The sequence below is a fragment of the Mesoplodon mirus genome (assembly GCF_964341445.2).
Source record: "Mesoplodon mirus genome assembly, chromosome: 16".
Lineage (NCBI taxonomy): Eukaryota > Metazoa > Chordata > Mammalia > Artiodactyla > Ziphiidae > Mesoplodon > Mesoplodon mirus.
The window spans coordinates 78218577-78242146 of NC_138992.1; the positions used below are offsets into that span (position 1 = coordinate 78218577).

Here is a 23570-nt window from a genome sequence, read left to right on the forward strand (position 1 = left end):
CTAGTTTCCTAGGGTTTGACATAACAAGTTACCACAAACTCAGTGGCTTGAGACAACAGATTTATTCTCACAATTCTAGAGGTTTCAAGTCCAAAAATGAACGTGTTAGTCCCTCTGGGGGCTCTAGGGAAGAATCTTTCCTTGTCTCTTTCTAGTTTCTGGTGGCTCTAAGCAATCCTTGGCATTCCTTGGCTTGTAGCTGCATCACACCAATCTCCACCTCCATCATCACATGGTATTCTCTCCTGTGTGTATCTCTGTGTGTCCTCTCCGCTTCTTATAAGGACACCAGTCACTGGATTTAGGGCCCACCCTAATGCAGTATGACTTCATAGTAACTAATTACATCTTCAAACACCCACCTCCAAATAAGGTCATATTCTGAAGTTCCAGTTGGACATGAATTTTGCAGGGGACACTATTAACCCACTTATAGTTCCACTAGAAAGAACCTCATTATGTTATTCTTGCAAGTTTCCTGTAAGTTTGAAATTTTGTCAAAATAAAAAGTTATCCCGCCCCCCCCCAACACACACAAAATAACTATATAAGCCCAGGTTGATGCCAGGAAGAAGAATAGGAAACAAATACAGTCAATTCTCCTTATTCAAAGTAGTTAATGTTCTATAAAGTCGCCAAAAACAACGAATTGGCAAATACTGAACCATTGCTCCTCGGGGAATACAGCGTAGTTCCTGTCAATGTGAAACCTTACTTTTTGTGTGTTTCTGATTAAAGACATCTTATTTAATATATATAGCTTATTCATTAACATTGAACTCATGGCCAACAGCACTATAACTCATGCCTGAACAAAGCTTATCTAACACACATACTTTCTCCATAATGCACATCACAGATGTCCTGCACTTAGGAACACTAGACAGCACTTCAGCACTATGCTTGGGGGCCATTTTAAACAGTGACATCACCAACACAATGCACAAAAATGTGAAAAACGTGGCACTAAAAAGACCAAGAAAAGGGCCCTTGCTGAGAGTGTGAGAGCTAGAACAAGCAGACGAGTGGGGCCTTGGACCTCGGTTGGAAACATAGGTGTCAGGTGACTCAAAATTTTCCCTGCTCTACATATGCCTGCAAATGACTATAAAAGCACCAAGAGCACTGATTTTGGGGACTACAAATAAATTTGAGCAAGTAGGCGATTTCATAAATACAGAATCTTTGAAAAGTGAGGATTGACTGTACTCTGAATAGACCATACTTCAGAAAAAAGCAACCAATTAAAACACAGAACGGTTAAACTCTGCTTCACTGCTTTACCATCCACGTCAGCCCCTCAGAGACCACTTCTCCTTCTTCTTGGCACTCTGCTCAAGTTTTCGTTTCTCAAGGACACCGTGCTTATGTAGTTTATTTCCTCAGTTTGAAACTTTACTCCCTGTAAAACCAAATGCATTCCACTATACATCTGTGGGATACTCCCCTTGGAAAGAAATGAAAATTTCTAAATATTGTTTTGGATATCATGTAATAAATTTGGGGAACAAATCAGACGTCTAACAATCCAAAAAGGAAGTTTCCTTGGGTATCTGAATAATATATGTATCCCAATGTATCCCAATGGCTCTAGCCACATACTTGAAGGATGTCAACCCTCTTTCACCCAGAAATTGATCTACATTAAGCAGAGACAAAGATTCAGTGGCTCTCACATCTGTTCCTGTCAAATATGAGGAACAGATGTAAAGTTTTAACCACGTCAGCTAGTCAGCAGGCGCTGTGATGCTCAGAGCCTGGCCTATCAAGTTTATTGCGCATGTGTTTTTTCCTTCTCTCTGGCAACAGAACGTCTCTCAGGCCTGTCACTCACTGCTTTGGTTGCATCTGACTTGTCCTCTGCTTCTCTGGAGTTCATCCATACTCAGACTCTTTAGGGACTAGAACCCTCCAACTTACTTAACATAAAAGACAGAATTCTAATGTCCTCATCTTCAGTCTGTCAGTAAACATGTACTGAGTGCCCACTGCAGGCAGACACTCTGCCAGGCCCCAGGGATACAAGACGAGCAAGAAAGACTTTGCCCTCCAGCAGCTCAGGCAGTGGCAACAGAGACCCTCCCACAAATTCACTGACGCGAGGGCCTAAGCCCAAGTTCTGATACCTACTATCCTGGCCTTCAACAGCACTCTTCAGCCTCCGCTTCTGCTTCCCCAGCCAATCTGTTCTACTCCCCTTGCTGCTGCCAAGTGGAGCATTTCCAACACCACACCTGCATCCATGGAACTCTTCGCCAGAAATCACCTCTCCTCTTCTTTGAGTCTCTCCAACTCTGCCACAGATCCCGGCCCATCTTTTCCATGAAACATCCCTCAATGCCTCCGCTTAATCCCTCCCTCTGGGACAACAGCCTGTTTCCTGCCCCATCTACTCCTTTCCCTAGAATAAGAGCTTCTGAGGGCAGGAGTCTCATGCCTCTTCATCTTATCCCCAGTGCACAGCACTCCCCACTGAGGTACTCGCTAAATGACTCTTGAATGAATATGCAAATGTCTTGACTATTACCACACCTGTCACAAAATCTAAAATATCTAAAGTAAATAAGTCAGTAAGTATAAACCTAAGGGTAACACAGCCCTCAGGCTGCGTTAAACTCATGTCCATTTCATCTACTTATCCTCATAAACAATACCTCGCCACAGCTCTCTAGAACATGTGTATTTCTCTCTCCACAGTGTTTACTCAGCCACAGAGCAGGTGCTTACAGGGCGACTTCACTACCCAGCCTTCTCATCCATCCACATTTCTAGTGACAAAACACACTCCCACCACCACAGTTTTGGGTGCCCAACCTGGCCAAGGATAATCATAGGACATCAGCCTGGCCATAGTAACTGGTCCAAGGATGCCATGGGACCCAAGTTGAGGCAGTCAGAGGCCCTCTCCAGGACTTTTCTAACTGGGGCTACTGGAGAAGATTCTCTTCTTCCCAACTTGGCCAAGGGTGTGGCCCCAAAGCAGCCAGCCACCTCGTCCCACATAATATGAAGAAACCTGAGAAAGAAAGAAGAGGCACAAATCATGCTCCAGACTGTAAGTCAGGTCCCTGAGCTGCCCAGGTGCCCAGATGCTGTCAACTGCAAGCCAACCCATCAATCTTCTGTGCCTCTGTCCAGCTGAAGGTGGCCTTCAATCACCAGCTACTGAAAGAGCTGGACCACAATACTAATACTCCGTAAATATTCGTACTGAGATGAAATGATTCACTGAGCCCTCTGAAGGCATACAGCTAAAGACAGTTTCCATCTTCAAAGACCTTGGGTTCTAAGGATATAATTAGAGTGGAGGAAGAAACAGACCAAAATTGGGCTAATGAGCTCAAAAATAGATTTGAGAGAATGTTTCCTGGAGAAAGCTGTCTTGGACTTGAACAAAGGAAGAAATGTACTTTGGTGATGGCTACCCATAGATCCTTGATTTTCCAGGCTAGTCCTAATTCCAAATGTCCTGAGTTATTATCCTCCTCAAGCTTAGAAACATCCAGGAAATTTCACAAGCAGCACACAAATCCTTTCAGCTCCCATCTTGAAGCTGTGCTGTCAGAACGACCTGGCCTGAGTCACCGCTGAGCTACTGGCTGGCTACACTGACACTTCCCAAGATCCAGTTTTCTGTATCAGTAAAATGAGAATAATAAATATACTTACCTCAAGACGACTACCAAGATAAAATTGACACTAATGACAATACTGTGAAATAATAGTACCACAGACCACCGTAACGGAAGGTAGAAGAAGAGGTGATTAACATTCAGCACAGTTAATATGAGAACGTACTTTAGACATTTTCATAAAGATGCTTATATTTTCATACACTATGATTCATAAGAATACTGTCTTAATCTAATAACCAACTATAATATTTCAAACCTCGAAAAATAAGAAAAAGCAGCTTACTGATTAGAACTCTACGGCCTCTCAGACAGTTTAAGGAGCAGAAGGGAATGAAGCGACTTTCTTGGTGGCGCAGTGGATGAGACTCTGCGCTCCCAATGCAGGGGGCCCGGATTCTATCCCTGGTCAGGGAACTAGATCCCACATGCAAGCCACAACTAAGAGTTCACATGCCACAACTAAGGAGCCCACCTGCCGCAACTTAGATCTGGCGCAACCAAATAAATATTTCAAAAAAACATTAAAAATAAAGAAGAAGGGAATTAAATGGCTCATTGGAAAAGGTCAGTTTATTGCAGAGTCAAAGTCACTATTCCATGAGCTGCCCCCATAACCAGTGCTCTAGCTTTCTCACCTTTCTCACAGTCAGGCAATGCCGATTAAGAAAGCCCGACCCTCCTGATGTGGGGACAACAGATGTTAATAAATAAGAAAATAAAGGGTATTAGAACAAGCCTGAGAAAAAAACATGTAAGTAAAATAAATTTTCACAAAGCCTAACAAAATTTCTGAAAACTGCCTATAAGGTTCAAGACAACTTTGCCCTTCCCCTTGTTTCCTGCCAGGCTGTCTTTCCAACTCTCTTCAGTCTGACTGCTGGACCCCTCAGGGTTTGGCCCAAGGACTGCCTTCTTCACGAACCCTCCTGTGCTGTCACAGCCCTCAGCCATCGTCCTTGAACCACTCCTTTGGAAATCAGCGCTTCCAGTAGCACCTCCGCTGCCACAACGGAGAATGCCATGTTCACGTGTTTATGTCTCCTATGACCCCAACCAGGATTCACGTATAACTTACATTCTACAAGTGGCAAACTCTAAAAGTGCTCGCTTCCAGAACTTGCTGGTTTATCCTTGTCTGCGAAATAATTTCAGCATATGCTAAATAAGTTTAGGGATCACCTAAATCATTGCTTCATTTAAGGAAGTTCCTATCAATACTATCTTTTCCATTCATGGAAGAGTTTTTTCAGGAAAGAATCCACAGCCATTCCAGTGTTTTAAAGTTTTTGGTCACAAAGGCATTAAATCATGTAGCAGTTTAAATTCATTTCTTCTTCTGTCATCAGAGAAAATAAAGGAAACAGTTGCCACATTTTGTATAATTTTCATATACTTTCAAACTTAAGATTACTTTGGTTAAGTAGTAAATGTCGGGAATGTACAATTATGCTTAAACTTACAGTACAATAATCACCTAGTTTTGGTGTCATCACACACCTAAACTGTTCAAACAAACCAGACTAATTTACTACAGCTATTCTAAGACTCTGATGCTAGAATCCTAATGCCTAGCAATCTAGCCCCTCTTTTTCTCATTCTTCTCAACAATCCGGAACTTCTTAACATAACAATGTTGGAAATATGGTGATGTATTTAATTTTCAACACTTGAAAAGAAAAGCAGAACTATTTTCCACTAGCCCTGTACACCAGCTCAGAATACCATTAGTCTGAAACTTATTTTTTTCTGAAATGGAAAATTCCTCTGCTAGAAACCAAGTTCCCATGCCAGGCTACCTAAAACCACTCTTGGCTCCACTGACATTACCCTTAATCTAAGGGCTTAAAGACATAAAACAATGACAGCTGCTAGCTAATATATCACACTCTGGGTCCAATTTTATTTTACTGATCACTCCCCACTCAAAAGCAAACAATGAGTTTGCCTTGGTTCTTTCCCATTCCTGCTTCCTCACTGTTGAGAAGTTGAAGCACAGCAACCTATAAACTCCAACTGTGATAAATTTATTCTCATGCAAAGGCAGGATTATCAGCAAGACCCCTTCAAAGGCTACAGGTTCAAGTCTTTGTCCCTCCTTCCCTCACAGCCCTCTAACCAAATCTCTACTTACAGTTCAAGCCTAACCCGCCTACTCTTCAGAAGATGAAAAGTCTGAATAAAATTACAATAGACTTTAACTTAAAAACAATCAGTTAAAAAGGTACTTAATAAAAGCTATTTGTGACAAACCTAGAGCCAACATAATACTCAATGGTGAAAAGTTGAAAGCCTTTCTGCTGATTCCTGGAATAAGACAAGAATGGCCACTCTCACCACTTCTATTCAACATAGTATTGGAAGTCCTAGCCACAACAATCAGACAAGAAAAAGAAACAAAAGGTAACCAAACTGGAAGGGAAGAGATAAAACTGTCATTTTATGCAGATGACATGATACTATATGTAGAAAACCCTAAAGACTCCACACAAAAACCACTAGAACTGATAAATTCAGCAAGGTAGCAGGATACAAAATTAACGTTCAGGAATTGACTATTTCTTTATACTAACAATGAAATATCAAAAAGGGAAAGTAAAAAAAAATCCCTTTTAAAATCGCATCAAAAATAATAAAATACTTAGAATAAAACTGACCAAGGAAGTGAAAGACTTAACACTGAGAACTATAAAACATTGATAAAGAAAGCTGAAGATAATTTAAAGAAACTGAAAGATACACCACGCTCTTGGATTGGAAGAATTAATATCGTTAAAACGGCCATACTACCCAAAGCACAATCTACAGATTTAATGCGATTACCATCAAATTACCCGTGACATTCTTCACAGAACTAAAACAAATAATCCTAAAATTTATATGGAACCATGAAAGACCCAGAACTGCCAAAGCAATCCTGAGGAAAAAGAACAAAGCTGGAGGCATAACCCTGCCAGGCTTCAAACAATACTGCAAAACTAGAGTAATCAAACAGCGTGGTACTGCCACAAAAACAGACATATGCATCAGTGGAACAGAACGGAGAGCCCAGAATTAAACCCACACACCTACAGTCATTTAATCTTTGACAAAGCAAGAACATACAACAGAAAAAAGACAGTTTTTTTGGCAAATGACGTTGGTTAAGCTGGACAGCCACATGTAAACCATTAAGTGAGAGCACTCCCTCACACAATACACAAAAATGAACTCAAAATGTCTTAAATACTTAAGATAGGACACCACAAAGCTCCTACAAGAGAACACACGCAAAACATTCTCTAACATAAACTGTAGCAATGTTTTCTTAGGTCAGTCTCCCAAGGCAATAGAAATAAAAACAAAAATCAACAAATGGGACCTAATCAAACTTATGAGCTTTTGCACAGCAAAGGAAACCATAAACAAAACGAAAAGACAAACTATGGGCAGGGGGAAAATATTTGCAAATGATGCAACCAACAAGGGCTTAATTTCCAAAATATACAATCAGCCTTAATAACTCAGTAACAGAAAAACCAAACAACCCAATCAAAAAAAAAAAAAACAGTCAGAAGACCTAAATAAACATTTCTCCTAAGAAGATATACAGATGACCGATAGGCACATGAAAAGATGCTCAACGTTGCTAATTATCAGAGAAATGCAAATCAAAACTACCATAAGGTATCACCTCACACTGGTCAGAATGGCCATTCCATTAAAAAGTCTACAAATAATAAATGCTGCAGGGGTGTGGAAAAAAGGGAACCCTCTTACATTGTTGGCGGGAATGTAAATTGGTACAGCCACTATGGAAAACAGTATAGAGGTGCCTTAAAAAACTAAAAATAGAGTTACCATATAATCCAACAATCCCACTCCTCGACATATATCCAGAGAAAATTCTAATTCAAAAAGATACATGCACCCCAGTGTTCATAGCAGCACTATTTACAACAGCCAAAACATGGAAGCAACCCAAATGTCCACTGACAAATAAATACATAAAGAAGACGTGGTATATAATTACAATGAAATACTATTCAGTCATAAAAAACAGTATGAAATAATGCCATTTGCAGCAACATGCTTCCCCTACCAGTGTGACAGCGCTTCTTATAATTTAGCAGGGTCTCCAGGCTGAAAGATGTCATGTGTGAGAAGTTTAAGAAATGCGCATCCACATCCTGACGGTCAGAAATGAGTATCTACAAGCACCCTTTCAAAGCTTTATCCAAAGTACCTCTATCAACACTACATCTTAAAGTAACTGCATGCCCTTGTATATAAGACAAAGCCACGCAAAACAAAGCCCCAGAAGCCCCCTTTCCCATTCTAAATTAGTGACCTCGTGGATTTTGTTTTATTTCCAGTTTGTGGAAAATGTGGTAGTGATCCTTCTGGTAAACAGGAGGTTGGCAACGAATAGGAACACCTCTCCTCATACTCTACTGGATCATAATCAGGTCAGATAAGCATGCCAGCCTGTTGGTATCTGTGTACTATGAGAATCTGGTACCTTGGAGGGCTCTTATTTGGTAAAAGGGAGACGCCCTGTTGCCAGGATAAGCACTTGCCACGTGAAATTCAGGCTCACAAAAACTCTCCCTTGCTATCTCTGACCCCAATTTTAGCCCCAGTTTTTTTTCACTTTCTAGGTTTCAAACACAAAGGAACCAGTGTCCAAAGGCAAGTGATATAGGCCTTAAACTTGCTGCCATCCTTAATTTCCTCATTCATAAACTTTCCTTAGAAAACCCAAACCCCCATTCCTCTTTTTAAATAGATTGCTGCCTTCAGCCCCGATGGCCAGTAGCAGACATCTATTTCCCAATGGATGAGAGACACTCCTTCACCTTCTTGGTCATGGTTGGGATGAGGTTCATGTGGCCATCCACACACGTGGTCATGCAACTCTCCACCTGCTGCTTCACCTGAAGCTATTTACTCCCCACATCTATTGAATCTTTGGCTTTGTCGTTGCAATACATAGTGCACCGGGCCAGGCGCTCCTGGAACTTCTCCAACTCGTTGGTCACCAGGGCCTGGGCTTGAGCCAGAGGTGCATGGCAGCGCTCTATGCACTGGTGCACTTGCTGCATGGACTCCTGGCTGCCCTCACAGCAGGCGGCGCTGCACCAGAACATGAGGCCCTGCATCTTCCGGATGTTCTCTCTCCAGACTTACCACCATAGAGTCCACCGCCTCCTGCAACCGGAGCTGCTGCAACTCCGCCACAGCGACCCCATACTGCTCCCTGCCACACAGGTGCCCACATGGACTCCCACGCACGAGCCTGCCTCCCCCTGAATTAAGACTTTTACCTAATTATGGGACTTCCCTGGTGGTGCAGTTGATTAAGACTCTGCGCTCCCAATGCAGGGGGCCCAGGTTCGATCCCTGGTCCGGGAACTAGATCCCACATGCATACCACAACTAAGAGTTTGCATGCCACAGCTAAGGAGCTGGCAAGCCACAACTAAGGAGCCCTCGAGCTGCAACTAAGGAGCCCACCTGCCACAACTAAGACCTCATGCAACTGAATAAATTACTTTTACCTAATTGTAAACCACCTCAGATATAACTATGTAATCACACACTACTAAAATAAAACCAGCTCCAATGAAAAGAAGCACAATCGTTTAGCTATCACAAACTGAATATTTATGCTACAGATGGAATATCTGTGTCCCCCCCATAATTCATATGTTGAAACCTAATCCCCAATGTGATGGTACTTGGAGGTGAGGACTTCGGGAGGTGCTTAGTTCACAAGGATGGAACCCTCATGAATGGGATTAGTGCCCTTATATAAGAGGTACTAGAGAGATCCACTATGTGTGGACAGAAAGAAGATGGCTATGAACCATGAAGTGGGCCCTCAACAAACACTGAATGTACTGGCACCTTAAATTTGAACTTACCAGCCTCCAGAGCTGTGACACATCTGTGTTGTTTATAAACCATTAGCCTATGGCATTTTTGTTACAGCAGCCTGAACAGACTAAGATAATTCAGTAGCTGCCAGACGTCACTGCAAATGTTTCATGTCTATTACCTCATATAGATCCTAGGTGATATTTTATGGTGAAATGAGTAGTATTAATTCCATTTTACAGATAAAGAAACTAACTGTTGAAGACATTTTTCAAGATCACGTATCTGTAAACAGCAAAGCCAGGATCAAAATTCAAGCTAGTTTAAGCCCAAGGACCATATTCTTAATAGGGCTACATTTTTCTGCAAATGAGAAAAAAACACTCCCTTCTCAAGTCACTGGACTTCCATATATTTGGAAATTGTCATAATGTACTGATTTTATTAGGAAAGATGCTTTATTGCCATCTACTGAAAAGAGTAGCATAATAAATATACAACTTTTGCTATAGGGCCTCTGCGCACTGCAGTTTTCAACCTGCACAACCAAATGCAGCCACTCTGGTGGTTAAAAGTAGATGGAATTTCAATATATTTGTACCATTATTGAAAACTAAATTCAACAAACCAGTGCTTGTAATCACTTAAGCACAGAAAACACAGAGAAATACCATGAACCCTGTCCTCAAGAAATCAATATGATCATTAGACCTGTCACAAAACACAATACAGAGACGTAAAATAACAGAAGTTAGTATAAACATGCAGAGGCAGTACGAAGATTGCAGAGATTAATTCTAAAAACCACTTTTTAATTTCTTTCCCTCATTGAAGCCTTATAGTAACTCTGTGAGTTAAGGCAGCAATCACAAATTCACTTCAAAATGAGGGCACATGAATGTGAATTAGGGAGAGACATTTGCAGACTGAGAAGAGGATTTGTGTTTGTTATAAACATGGGCTGTTAAGGTGTGAAAAAAAGGACAACCATGGGTAAAAGACTTACTAGGGAAGGACTGAAAAAGTAAACATGCAGTAAAGAATCTAACCTCACCTAAAAGGAAGGCTAGGGAATTAATTCCCTGGTGGTCCAGTGATTAGAACTCAGTGCTTCCACTGCTGGGGCCTGAGTTTGATCTATGCTCAGAGAACTAAGATCCTGTAAGCTGCACAGAGCGGCCAAAAAACAAACAAACAAACAAGTTTAGCCTTTGTCCTTGGCTTCTGGAAAGTAATGTCTATGCCCTTGGAATTCCATGGCTGACAGAAGTGTCTTTCTTTGCCTGAGAGCTTCAGTTACACCAGACAGTCTAATAATGTGATTTAGGGTGGTGGCTAATCACACCCCATACAGTTAGCATGGGGGCTGGTGACACCAGAAAGACAGTGTGATTTAGAGTGAAGGCTTTCAGTCACACACAGAAGAACTGGAGACTGAGATCAGCCATTTATGTCTATGTAATGGAGCCTTAGTCTGTTTGGGCTACTGTAACAAAATGCCATAAAGTAGGTAGCCTATAAACAACAAACACTTCTCAAGTTCTAGAAGCTGGGAAGTCCAAGATCAAGGTGTCAGCAGATTCAGTGTTAGTGGTGAAATCTGGCAAAGGATCACTTCCTCACTGATGCTAAAGGGAGGAGGGATCTCTCTGGAAGCTCTTTTATAAGGGCACTAATCCCATTCATGAGAGCTCTACCCTCAAGACCTATTTACTTTTCAAAGACTCCATCTCCAAATACTAACACATTGAGGATTAGGTTTCAACATACGAATGGGGGTTGGGAATAGAGAACACAAATATGCAGTCCATAGCAAAGCCCCAGTAAAAACTCTGGACACCAAGGCTCAGGTGAGGTTCCCTGATTGACAATAACCCACCTATATGGTCACACATTGATACCAAACATGTAACTCATCCTGATTCTATGAGAAAACCACAAAAGTTCCATGACTGGAACTCACATCCCAATTTCAAAACTTACTACAAAATAACAGTAATCAAAGAAGTGTGGTACGGGCACAACAATAGACCCAATCAATGGAACAGAATTCATAGTCCAGAAAAACTCATACATCTGTGGCCAAACGATTTCTGTCAAGGGTCTGACAAAAAATAACAGAAGTTACTAAGCAGTGGTTTCAGACACGACACAAAAGGACAAGTTAACAAAAAATGAATAAACTAAACCATCAATATTTAAAACTTATGAATTTCAAAAGATATTATCAGAAAGTAGAAGGACAATTCATATAATGGGAGAAAGTATTTGCAGATCACATATCCAACTAAGAATCTAGTACCCAGGATATATGAAGAACTCCCACAACTCAACAACTCAGTTTAAAACTCGGTAAAAGTCTGATAGACATTTCTCCAAAGAGGGCATACAAATGACCAACAATCACATAAAAAGATGCTTGATATCATTAGTCATTAGGGAAACACAAATCAAAACCACAATGTGAGACACCAACTCCCACCCGTTATAATAGTTACTCTCAAAAAATAAATACGTAATAAGTATTGGCAAAGATATGGAAAAAACTGGAACTCCTGTGCATTGCTGGTAGAAATACAAAATGATGCAGTTGCTATAGAAAATGGTACAGTGGATCCTCCAAAAAATTAAACATAGAATTACCATAGGATCTAGCAATTCTACTTCTGAGCAATTCGATTTCCCAAAAGAACTGAAAGCTGGGACTCAAATGGATGTTTGGGTTTTTTTTAATATTTACTTATTTATTTTGGCTGTGCCAGGTCTTAGTTGCAGCACGTGGGATCTTCGCTGCAACATGCAGACTCCTTAGTTGCAGCACACAGACTTCTTAGTTACTGCAGGCGAACTCTTTGTTGCGGCATGCATGCAGGATCTAGTTCCCCGACCAGGGATCGAACCCAGGCCCCCTGGATTGGGAGCGTGCAGTCGTACCCCCTGGACCACCAGGGAAGTCCCTCAAATGTATGTTTAAATGTCAAAGTTCAAAATAACATTATTCACAGTAACTAAAAACTGGAAACAACCCAAATGTCCACCAATGGATGAATGGATAAACAAAATAAGCATGTACATGAAAATAAAAACTATTCACAGCCTTAAAAAGGAATGAAATCCTGACACGCTGTAGGTTTGCGACCTCAGGAGTCCCCAGGTGAAGTCTGAAACTGCTGCCCATGCACAGAGGACAAGGAGAGACCAAAGAAAGAGGTAGATCGCTCTAGATTGGTAGCTGGCAGTTTTAATATGCAAGGGGACTTACACACGAGCCAAGGTTCACAAAAGCTGTTTGACTCCACAATTCAAACTCCTTACCCCAAGCCAGCATTTCTTAAGATGCAATCCAAGATCTGATGAGGAACAAATATCCAAAATACATAAAGAACTCCTAACAACTCAACAACGAAAAGACCAACAACTCAATTTTTAAGTGGGCAAAGGACCTGAAAGAGACATTTCTCCAAAGTAGATATACATATGACTAACAGGCACATGAAAAGGTGCTCAACATCATTATTCATGAGAGAATTGTGAATCAAAACCACAATGAGATACCACTTCACACCCATTAGGAATGACTACTATTAAAAAAAGTTAAAATTAAAAAAAAAATTTTTTAGAACAGAAAATAATAAGTCCTAGCAAGGATATGGAAAAACTGAAACCCTCATACATTCTGACAGAAATGCTAATGATGCAGTCACTGTGGATAAAAGTATGGTGGCTACTCAAAAGTTAAAAATATAATTACCATATGATCTAGCATATACCCAAAAGAACTGAAAGCAGAGACTCAAACAGACATTTCCACAACAATGTTCAGAGTGCCATATTCACAAGAGCCAAAAGGTTGAAACAACCCAAATGTCCATCAATGGATGAATGATAAACAAAATGTGGTATACACATACAACGGACTACATTCAGCCTTAAAGAAAGAAAAAAATTCTGACACACGATACAACATGGAAGAACCTTCAAGACATTAAGCTAAATGAAATAAGCCAGATACAAAAGGACAAAAATTATGATTCCACTTACATTAGGTCCCTCAAGTCATCAAACTCAGAGACATAAAGTAAAATGGTGGTTGCCAGGGGTTGCGGGGAGGGGAAAATGAGGAATTGTTGTTTAATGGGTATAGGGTTTCAGTTTGGGATGATGAAAAGTCCTGGAGATGGATGGTGGTGATAGTTTCGGAACAACATGAAGGTACTTAATGTCACAGACCACAGACTTAAAAATTGTTAAAATAGTTAATTTCATTCTATTTGACCACGATTTTTAAAATGCAATCAAGGGCAATGCACATCAGAATCACCACGTATGCCTTTAGAGATAGTAGATACTCAAACCTCAAATTAGAATCTTGAGTGATGAGAGGCCCACCAACCACCCTGGTGAGTTAGGCACTATTAAAGTTTGAGAACCACCACCAAGAACAATGGATTAAAATCCAACCTCTAGGGACTTCCCTGGTGGTGCAGTGGTTAAGAATCCGCCTGCCAATGCAGGGGACACGGCTTCAAGCCCTGGTCTGGGATGATCCCACATGCCACGGAGCAACTAAGCCCGTGCACCACAACTACTAAGCCTGCGGTCTAGAGCCCACGAGCCACAACTACTGAGCCCAGGCGCCACAACTACTGAAGCCTGAGCGCCTAGAACCCATGCTATGCAACAAGAGAAGCCCCCGCTAACCGCAACTAGAGAAAGCCCACGCACAGCAACGAAGACCCAGTGCAGCCAAAAAAAAATCCAACCTGTATGGCTTTACCATACAGGTAAACTAAACACAGAACAAGCTTCTCTGCACATGCTTGGAATATTCTGCTGCAGTAAAATACACAATGTTGGGTAAAAAAGTAAAAATGCTATAGGCTCTACTGAATTTTTAAAAAGGCTGAGGAAGAAACAGAAAGCTTACATCCCAGTGGCTTGAGGCTATAAGAAGAAAATCCTCAACATGAAGAACAGGATGCCAGTCACGAGACACTGCATTCAGGATTCCAAAGTTTCCTATCTTAATCTGTTCCACCCCTTAGGCCATCATTCAACCATGCACAAGTTTCTCATTAACTTTTTTTAAAACTCTCTCTCACCCCATCATGCTATCCCTTGCTCCTTCTCTCCCCCAGCATACTTATTCAGAGATTTGTCAACACAAAGATTTTATTCTTCAACTACTGCAATGTGATTTCTTCATTAACCTCTCCTCAAAACTGTTTTCCCTTTGATTAATGGATTTCTCCACACTCATAAGTGTACATTTGTTACCTATATTATTTTAATGCCTAAGTGACAAGAACTGAATGCAGAATTCAACAAAACTGGTTCAAAATAAGGAGGAACTTATACAGAATGTTCAAAGATAAATATTTTTGAGATCTTAGTAAAATTGTGGCCAGAACTCAGGCACTAAGTATGTTTCTCTTCTTTCTATAAATGAATTAGTTGTTGGGTAGATGATATGTACTGTTTTTCTCGGTCATAGCTTTTAAGAGGAGATAATCTAGAGCTACACCAACTGGACAAGCTTTCTTACACATAACTTTTTAAGAAACTGTTCATGTGTGTTTCAATCTTTACAAAAGTACTCCATTTTTATTTGTCTTAACATTACAATAAATTTTTTTAAAAGCATCACCCTATTCCACTATTTGTCCATTCCAAACACTGAGTACAAAATTATGTACCAGGCACCAAGCCGGCAACCTGACACAACTGTTTTAATATACTGCTGCCCTATTTGCATCTTCTGATTATATATGCTTTAGTTGTATCCTTAAGATAGACAACATTGTATTCTGCTGCCTTTCTTTGCTTAATAGGAATTTTCTGATGCTCTAGAGGTTTTGCTCCTTAAAAGAACAGAAATTAAAATCTACAACTTGGGCTTCCCTGGTGGCACAGTGGTTGAGAGTCCTCCTGCTGATGCAGGGGACACGGGTTCGTGCCCCGGTCCGGGAGGATCCCACATGCCACGGAGCAGCTGGGCCCGTGAGCCATGGCCGCTGAGCCTGCGCGTCCGGAGCCTGTGCTCCGCAACGGGAGAGGCCACAACAGTGAGAGGCCCGCATACCGCAAAAAAAAAAAAAAAAAGAATGAAGGTAGACCCTTTCCTTACACCACATACAAAAATTAACTCCAAATGAACCACAGACCTAAATGTAAGAGCTAAAACTAGAAACTCTTAGAAGAAAACATACAAGTAAAGCCTTATGACTTATGACCTAAGTGATTTCTTAGATATGACACCAAAAGCATAAGCAACAAAAAGTAAAAAGACTGGACTTCATCAAAAATTTTTAACATTTGTGCTTCAAATGACCTCATCAAGAAAATGAAAACCAAGCCCACAGAATGGGAGAAAATATTTGCAAACCACATATCTGGTAAGGAAACTGTATACAGAATTTATAAAGAATCCTTACAATTCAACAATAAAAAGACAAATCCAACTAAAACACGGGCAAGGGCTTCCTTGGTGGCGCAGTGGTTAAGAATCCGCCTGCCAATGCAGGGGACACGGGTTCGAGCCCTGGTCCGGGAAGATCCCACATGCCGCGGAGCAACTAAGCCCGTGCGCCACAACTACTGACCCTGCGCTCTAGACCCCGTGCACCTAGAGCCTGTGCTCCCCAGCAAGAGAAGCCGCCGCAATGAGAAGCCCGCACACCGCAACGAAGAGTAGCCCCCGCTAGCCACAACTAGAGAAAGCCCACACGCAGCAACGAAGATCCAACACAGCCAAATTAAAAAAAAAAAAAAAAACATGGGCAAGTAATTTGAATACACATTTCTTCAAAGAAGATACACAAATGACCAATAAACACATGAAAAGATACTCAACATAATTAGTCATTAGGGAAACGCAAATCAAAACCAAAACAATAAAATACCACTTTCTACCCATTAAGATGGCTAATGTCAAAAGAACGCAATAACAAGTATTGACAAGCATGCGGAGAAATTAGAATCCTCATTCCTTGCTGGTGAGACTAAGAAATGTAACCACTTGGAAAACAGTTTGGCAGTTCCTCAAAATTTAAGCATACAATTACCATATGACTCATCAATTCCACTGGTAGGTTTACATCCAAGGTAAATGAAAACTTTCATCCTCACAAAAATTGGTACACAAATGATCATAGCAGCATCATTCCTAACAACCAAAAAGTGTAAATAATCCAAATATCCATCAACTGCTGAATGGAATTTTTTTAATGTATACCATACGATGAAAAATTATTCAACCATAAAGGGGAATGAAGTACTGATACATCTACAACAACGGATGAACCCTGAAAACGTTAGGCTAAGTGAAAAAGCCAGTCTCAAAAGACCATATGTTTTTCCATTTACATGAAATGTCCAGAATAGGCAAATCTATACAGATGGAAAGTAGCTGAATGGTTGCCAGGGGGATGGGGAAGGAGAGAATGTGGAATGACTATTAACAGCCATGGAGTTCCTCTTCAGTGTGATGAGAATATTCTATAATAAGAAATATTTGTACAACTTTGTGAATATACTAAAACCACTGAATTCTGTACTTTAAAAGCATGAATTTATTATCTGTGAAATTGAATCACTCATACATTGCCAGTGTAATATTGTACAGCCACTCTAGAAAAGTTTGTTAGTTTCTTATAAAACTAAACATCAAATTATGATATGACCCAGCAATTACACTCTTGGGCATTTATCTTAGAGAAATAAAAACGTATGTTCCCCAAAACACCTGTACCCAAGTGTTCACAGCAGCTTTATTCTAATAGCCAGAAACTGGAAACAGCCCAGATGTACTTCAACAGGTAAAATGCTAAGTGAAACTGTGGTACATCCATTCCATGGACCACGACTCCGCAATAAAAATGAAGAAACTACTGATATACACAACTTGGACAAGAGTTTTATGCTGAGTGGGAAAAAAATAAGGAAAACAATGTCAAAAGGTTATAAACTGTATGATTCTATCCCAATAACATTTTTGAATGACAAAAACTTTTAAATAATGAATAGACTAATGATTGCCAGGGTTTAGGGGTGGGAGTTAATGGGAGTCGGTGTGATTATAAAAAGGATCCTATGCTGATGAAACTGTTCAGTATCTTGACTGTGGTAGTAGATACATGAACCTATACATGTGATAAAATTGTATAGAACTAAACACACACACACGTATACACAGACGCACATCTGGGGAGATGTGAACAAGACAGTTGTATTAATGTCAATACATTGGTGGTGATATTGTACTACAGTTTTGCAGAATGTTACCATTGTGGCCAACTGGATGAAGAATACATGAGATGTCTATAATTCCTTACAACTGTTCTGTGATTCTACGATTACCTCAATTTTAAGCAGGGATTGCCTTCAGGGACGTGACTCAGGAAGGAGCCGGGCAACAACTGCTGGTTTTCGTGAGAATCTTTTCATATGACTGCTTTCATCTATAAGCATGTATTATTTTGATTTCAAAGAAAATATTTTCCCCTTACAGGAAATACATATGTGAAGTACCTGACCTATGAAGAGTCTTCAATAAATGTTAGTTCTCCTTTCCTTCCATTTTAAGGATACGACAACCTCTAGACTAAGCTATCAGTACTAAGGAGGCCAATTCTGAGAAGCAGGGCCACTGGTAAATCATCCAGTGGGGTTACCAAGGGCTAAAACTGGAACCATAAGGTACTCCTACCACGATAACTAGGAGAGAATCTCCCTCCACCACTGAACAACTTTAAAACTAAGCCCTCTTCCTATTCCTTGTTCAACAAACTGAGTGAAGCAATTCCGGAGAAATCAAAAGGCAAAACAGTAGAGGATGAACAACAGCTTTGTCCTCATCTAGAAATTTCTTTCATTATCATGGTGTTTTATTATTAACTGCTTTCATTATCACTAACGTTAATTGAGTGCTTATACGCTCAGTACATCATTTCATGCAGTTCTCATCATTTAACCCTCATACCAACCTTGCAAGACTGGTATTACCCCCATTTGATAGACAAAGAAGCTACAACTTAGAAATGCTGTGTATATTGTGCTGGTCAGAGATCTAGTAAGCAACATGTCAGGATTTTCTCCCATGCATGTCTAATTCCAGAAATAAAGATTCCAGCCACTGATTCTGCATTATCTCACTTTAACAAAAGTGTCTAGCAATAACTGTCATGTGCACCTTCCACACAAAGGCACATAACAGCAGCTGAGCTTTCCGACCGGGTTGAGAACCTGGGAATATCACTGGAACTTCGAAGTCTCAAGCCCAGTCATGGTATCAGCCACTAGCCTCCTCCTAATCATGATGTCTCACCTGCCATTCTGCACTCTTACGGCCAACTACGTCAGTGTTTCCTTTCAAGCATTAAGACTCCTACCCTTCTACCAACTCACTTTACCAATCACCAACCCACAAGGCTAGGATGAAAAGACCCACAAATGAGAGTGCCCCCCCCCATATTTTCTTATTACCTGTCCTTGGTCAATGCTGGTAAACACTCTTACCATTCCCTAACCCTCTACTCACACACACACTTACATACACAAGTTCCACACCCATGCCTGCCTTTACCTCTCCTTGTCACCATCGTGGCGCAGGTCGTCACATCTTCCCTAAGGTTAAAATAAGCCACTATAAAGCTCAGCAGACCTCCCATCTGCTGAGCTCTCCTTCTTCCCCATAGTCTCCAAGGAAGAATAGTCCTACTACCTAATACTCGCCCCTTCTGTGACAGAAGCCAGGTCCTCATTCTCTCCTTGGCTCCTCCCCCTCCTGCTTCAAAGAAGCGATGTTTCCCTTTCTTGAAAGAGAAACAACTTCTTTGAAATGACACGTACACTGCATTTAATTAAAAATTACTATGTCCTTGCCATTATGAAAGAAGCACCAGAAATAAACTAAGGTTTTCTGATGAGGACCCGAAGGAGTAGAAAAGGAGGGTGTCATCAGAAAGATATGGCGTTCCTTTATTTCTCTTTTATGACCTTACCAAGATACAGTTTTCCTTTCAGTGAGAAAGAGAAGGGGGAGAGCTATGATTCAGTCTGCGGAGGCAGAAGGAACTGTGAGAGCGAGGGGAGGGTCAGGAAATCTCGGAAGGTAAGCGACTGACAGGTAAAGGGAGTATCTGTGGTCGTTCTTGGCTATTTAGCAAAGGGAGAAGACAAAGCTTAGAGGGAATAAGAATCGTAGCACTTGAAAGGACAGTGAGGGGGCAAAGGCAGGAGGGAAGAAAGAAATAAAATACACCCAGCCGCGGAGCAACTTGGAGCCTAATCTCTCCCTGGGCCTTAAGGTTCCCGTATCTGTATATCCTAACATCAGGTAGGAAACAATGAACTCTCCCCAAGCTTCCCATTTTTCACAGGTTCAAGTTTTGAGTCACCACTGACTCTTCCCTCTTCATCTTTCAATTTCAGGTACTTAAGTCTCATCTTCCTTTTCTTATTTATCAACTCAGTCCTTTCCCAATACTATTCCCAATTCTACCATGTTAGTTCAGGCACATATCAACTTCCATTTTAAGAGTCCAGAAAGATCTACATGGCCTGCCCAGAATTATAAAAGTAGTTAGTTGCAGAGCTGAGACTGGTACCCAAGTCTTCTGACCAGGGTATTTCCCCATGTTTCTTCATACCTACAATACTTGCAAACCTTCTATACTAGTTCTCCTTTCATTCATTCATCAGATATCTGTTAGGTAGGTATCTAATATGTTCAAGGGATTATGACAGGTGCTATGATAAGGTCTTGAAAACTGACAGAATGACGAGGGGGAAAGTGAGAATCAAGTCAAAAACACGAAGATTTCTAAGTGAGGATGTAGTGCAAGTGCCTGACATTAAGCATCCGATTGCCAGGTGGCATCCGGTTTAGAAGAAATCCATCTTGAATAAAAGTATCTCCAGCTGTATGGCATAGCTACTTGCAAAACAACCAGGTAAGGAACTAGGCTGCCTCCACCCATGAAAGTTCCTCTTTCAACAAGCCCTGGTAACCTAAATAACTGACCATTTGAGTGACCGTGCTTCTCCCTCCCTGCTATTGCTTTAAATTAGCCAACGAAGAATGAATCCCCGAAACTCTAGACACCTAACCCTCAAACCCTAATAAAGGCAGACCCCAGGGGTGCCGTCCCTCTCTCCCTGTGTCTCACCCCCCCCCAACCTCACCGTGCGGTCCTTGGGTGTACCATGCACCCTCCAGGACCTGTGAGGAATGAACCTTGCTCCTCCAAGTCTCCTGACGGTTTCTGCTGAAGTGCACCCTGCAATCCCAATTAGAGAGCATCAGTGTCAACAGGCTCAGACCAGCACAACACAGGAGGAAGTGCTGGCGCCCAGGGGACTAAGGGCGAGAGAATGACAACTTCATGGTGCACTGCGTTTAAACCGCGCTCAAGGGAAAGGTCAAATACACATCTGAAAATCGTCCATACAGAGGGACAGCTAACATCAACGTGTGAGACTGCCCAGAACAAACTTGGAAAGTGAGGAAAAAGGCGCAAAGTCAGAAGTCAGAACCTGGCAGGAAGGCAGCAAGGAGAAATAAATGAGCAGTTACAATACAGGAAAAGAATCAAGTGGCAAATGTGTCAAATGCTACAGTGACCAAGTTCACAAGTTACACGGGCTTCAACAATTTAACATACTTCCTTGATTCCTTGGTTTTTTCTTTCTTCACATTTTAGTATTTTTTAAATCAGGGTTAGGTTATGTTTGTCATGGGCTTCCTGGACTTCGTAAATGGGTAGTCACAAAACTGACAGCGTGTGTGACAACCAATGGTATTCCAGGAGCAAGGAGACACAGCAGTGAGACGGCGGCTGAACCAGCGTGCGCGGACTATTTTTTCAGAAACATTTTTGGTAAGAAAAGAGGAGTCAAGAAAGGAGTCAGTGTCTGCTTTCATTCCGTTTTCAGTACTACAAGACAAGCATGTTGGTAAGCAAGGAGCTCAGAAATCGCTTTCAAAAGGTAAAGGGCACACGCAGGACAAACGCAATGCACTCAGAACGCAGCTGCGCCGCTCTCAGCGCGGTCACAAGGCGGACCCCGCGCCCGACTCGGCCGAGACACTCCCGCTCCGGCGTCGGAATGGGCAGGGGAGGCAGCGCGGCGCAGACGCGGCGGCTACGCAGGCCCTCCCGCACCCCAGGACACCGCCGTCGCGCTGCGGCCCAGCAGAGACCCGCGAGTACCAGCTAGACTCGGGCCGCACGGCCGGGCTCGCCCGCTCCGGTCGCCCCGCAGCCGCGACCCTCGCCCTCCGGGGAGGCGGCCCCTCCCGCCCCGCCTCCAACGCGAGCTGCGTCCACGCCACAGACGCCCCGGCCGCCCACCAGCCCGGGGCCAGCCACACGCGCCCCGCGCCCCGCAGGCGAAGCCGACGTGGGGGGACCGAGGAGACGGCGCCCAGAGGCCCACAGCCTACCTTTGAGCCATGAGACTGGCCTCCGCGGGGCATCTTCGTGCGCGCCGCCTCCTCCAGAGCGTGCCTTCCCCCTCAGGCCGCCGGAAGGCCGCGCGGCGCCGAACCAACTCGGCGCGCCGCGACACACCACGCTCTGCGATTGGCGGACGCTTGAGCTGGGGGCGGGGCTTCTCCGGACGCACCGCCCTCCCAGCGCGCCGTGCTGCACTGCACTCTGCGATTGGCGGACGCTCGCTCGGGGGCGTGGGTTCCCTGCTACCCACGCTTCCTGGCACTGACCTAGAGTGCGGCCGCTGGGAACCGGGCGCCCGCACCAGCTGTAGGTCCGGGTTGTCTTGCGCTGCTCGGCCTGCCTATAACTGGGCCCGGGTCCGGCAGAGCACGCGCTGGACTGGCCGCAGCGCCGCCGTCGCTCCTGGTCAGGGAGCTGCTGAAAAACCCGCGCGGGGTTTTTCAAATAAAGCTCGTACGTGGTGTGCTTTGTCAGGCAAGGACCGGCCTTAATAAAAATAAACGGTAACCCAAAATGGGCTATGAATTCAGCAAGCGGTGCTTAGGGAATGGTTGCAGCCGTGGATAACCGGAGACAGGTGTTATTTCCCCATCTACTTGAGAGCAGGGGGTTAGTATCCAGAGCAGTTTTCAAGTTCAGAGACGCCAGAATCGCTGCTTCTCCCTAATGACGGCCTGGACCTCGGATGTTCTGGGCAGGAAGAGGGCCGAGGAGGAGGCTGGCCTGTCCCCTCTGCCTTCTGGGAGCCCAGACACAGGGCTCGGGGGCTGCTGGACCTTGAGGCCTGAATGCTTCCAGGTGTGGGATGAACCTGCCACTGCCCGCTGGAGCTGCTCCTTCCTAGATTCAGGAAACGGAGCCCGTCCCCAGGCTCTGCTGCAAGTCTGCAAGTCTGCTCGGACTGATCCTGCAGACAGACCTGCGGGAAACAGGGCCTGGATCCCCATACTGACGGTGTTCTGTGGAATTTCCACTAGACCCCTTTCTACGCTGTTCTGAGCAAATTACTAGTCAATCCATGCTACCATCACCCCACGAGCAGACTGGAAAGCTGAAGCTCCGAGAAGCCAGGTAATCCAGCCAGAAGCACAGACGTGAGGCCATGGAGTGGGGTCTGCACCCGCCGCCCGCCCAGGGGGACTGCCCACTCCCCGCAGCTTCCACACCTGTTCCCTTCACCCGCCTCCCGGGACCAGCTCGCAGAGCCTCCTCTTGGGGGGATTCGCTTTCCTTCTTCTAACAGGATCCGTCTCACTATCCTGTTTTGGGATCATCCAGAAGGCTTGTCACTCTGAAGCAGGTTCAGCCTCACGTCACCGAGGGCAGCTTTCCTGGATCACACACACCACCTGCACATCCACTCCCAGCTCAGACCCAGAAAGGCACCCTTGGCCCCGAGCCCCATGGCTCTGCCTGGGCTCCCACCCCCTCCTGCCTGGTCCGTCCCTCTCATTTCCCCTGCAGAGTCACCAGGAGCTCCCACCTGCCCCAGGCAGGCTGGCTGCTCTGTCCTGGGGCGGGGCGGGGGGGGGTCGTCTGTGGTGTCAGGTGGAAGAAACAAGAGGTACCCTTGGGGCCTCCCTCACGCAGCACAATGGCCAGCACCTGCCTACTGACCTCA

General features: G+C 43.3%; 1 protein-coding gene and 1 pseudogene across 3 annotated transcripts in view; both read right to left on the reverse strand.

The window, feature by feature from the left end:
- Positions 1 to 22243, reverse strand: part of SPIDR (scaffold protein involved in DNA repair) — a 334647-nt gene extending 312404 nt beyond the window's left edge. For both annotated transcript variants that reach the window (XM_082601006.1, XM_082601005.1), the window contains exon 1: positions 21937 to 22243. In XM_082601006.1, the coding sequence (XP_082457132.1) occupies positions 21937 to 21969 (33 nt within the window). In that variant the 5' untranslated portion in view covers positions 21970 to 22243. The remainder of the gene's footprint in view (positions 1 to 21936) is intronic.
- Positions 8132 to 8839, reverse strand: LOC309792176 (protein FAM136A-like; annotated as a pseudogene). The gene has a single exon. The product of its transcript is annotated as a protein FAM136A-like (transcript).
- Positions 22244 to 23570: the final 1327 nt, after the last annotated feature.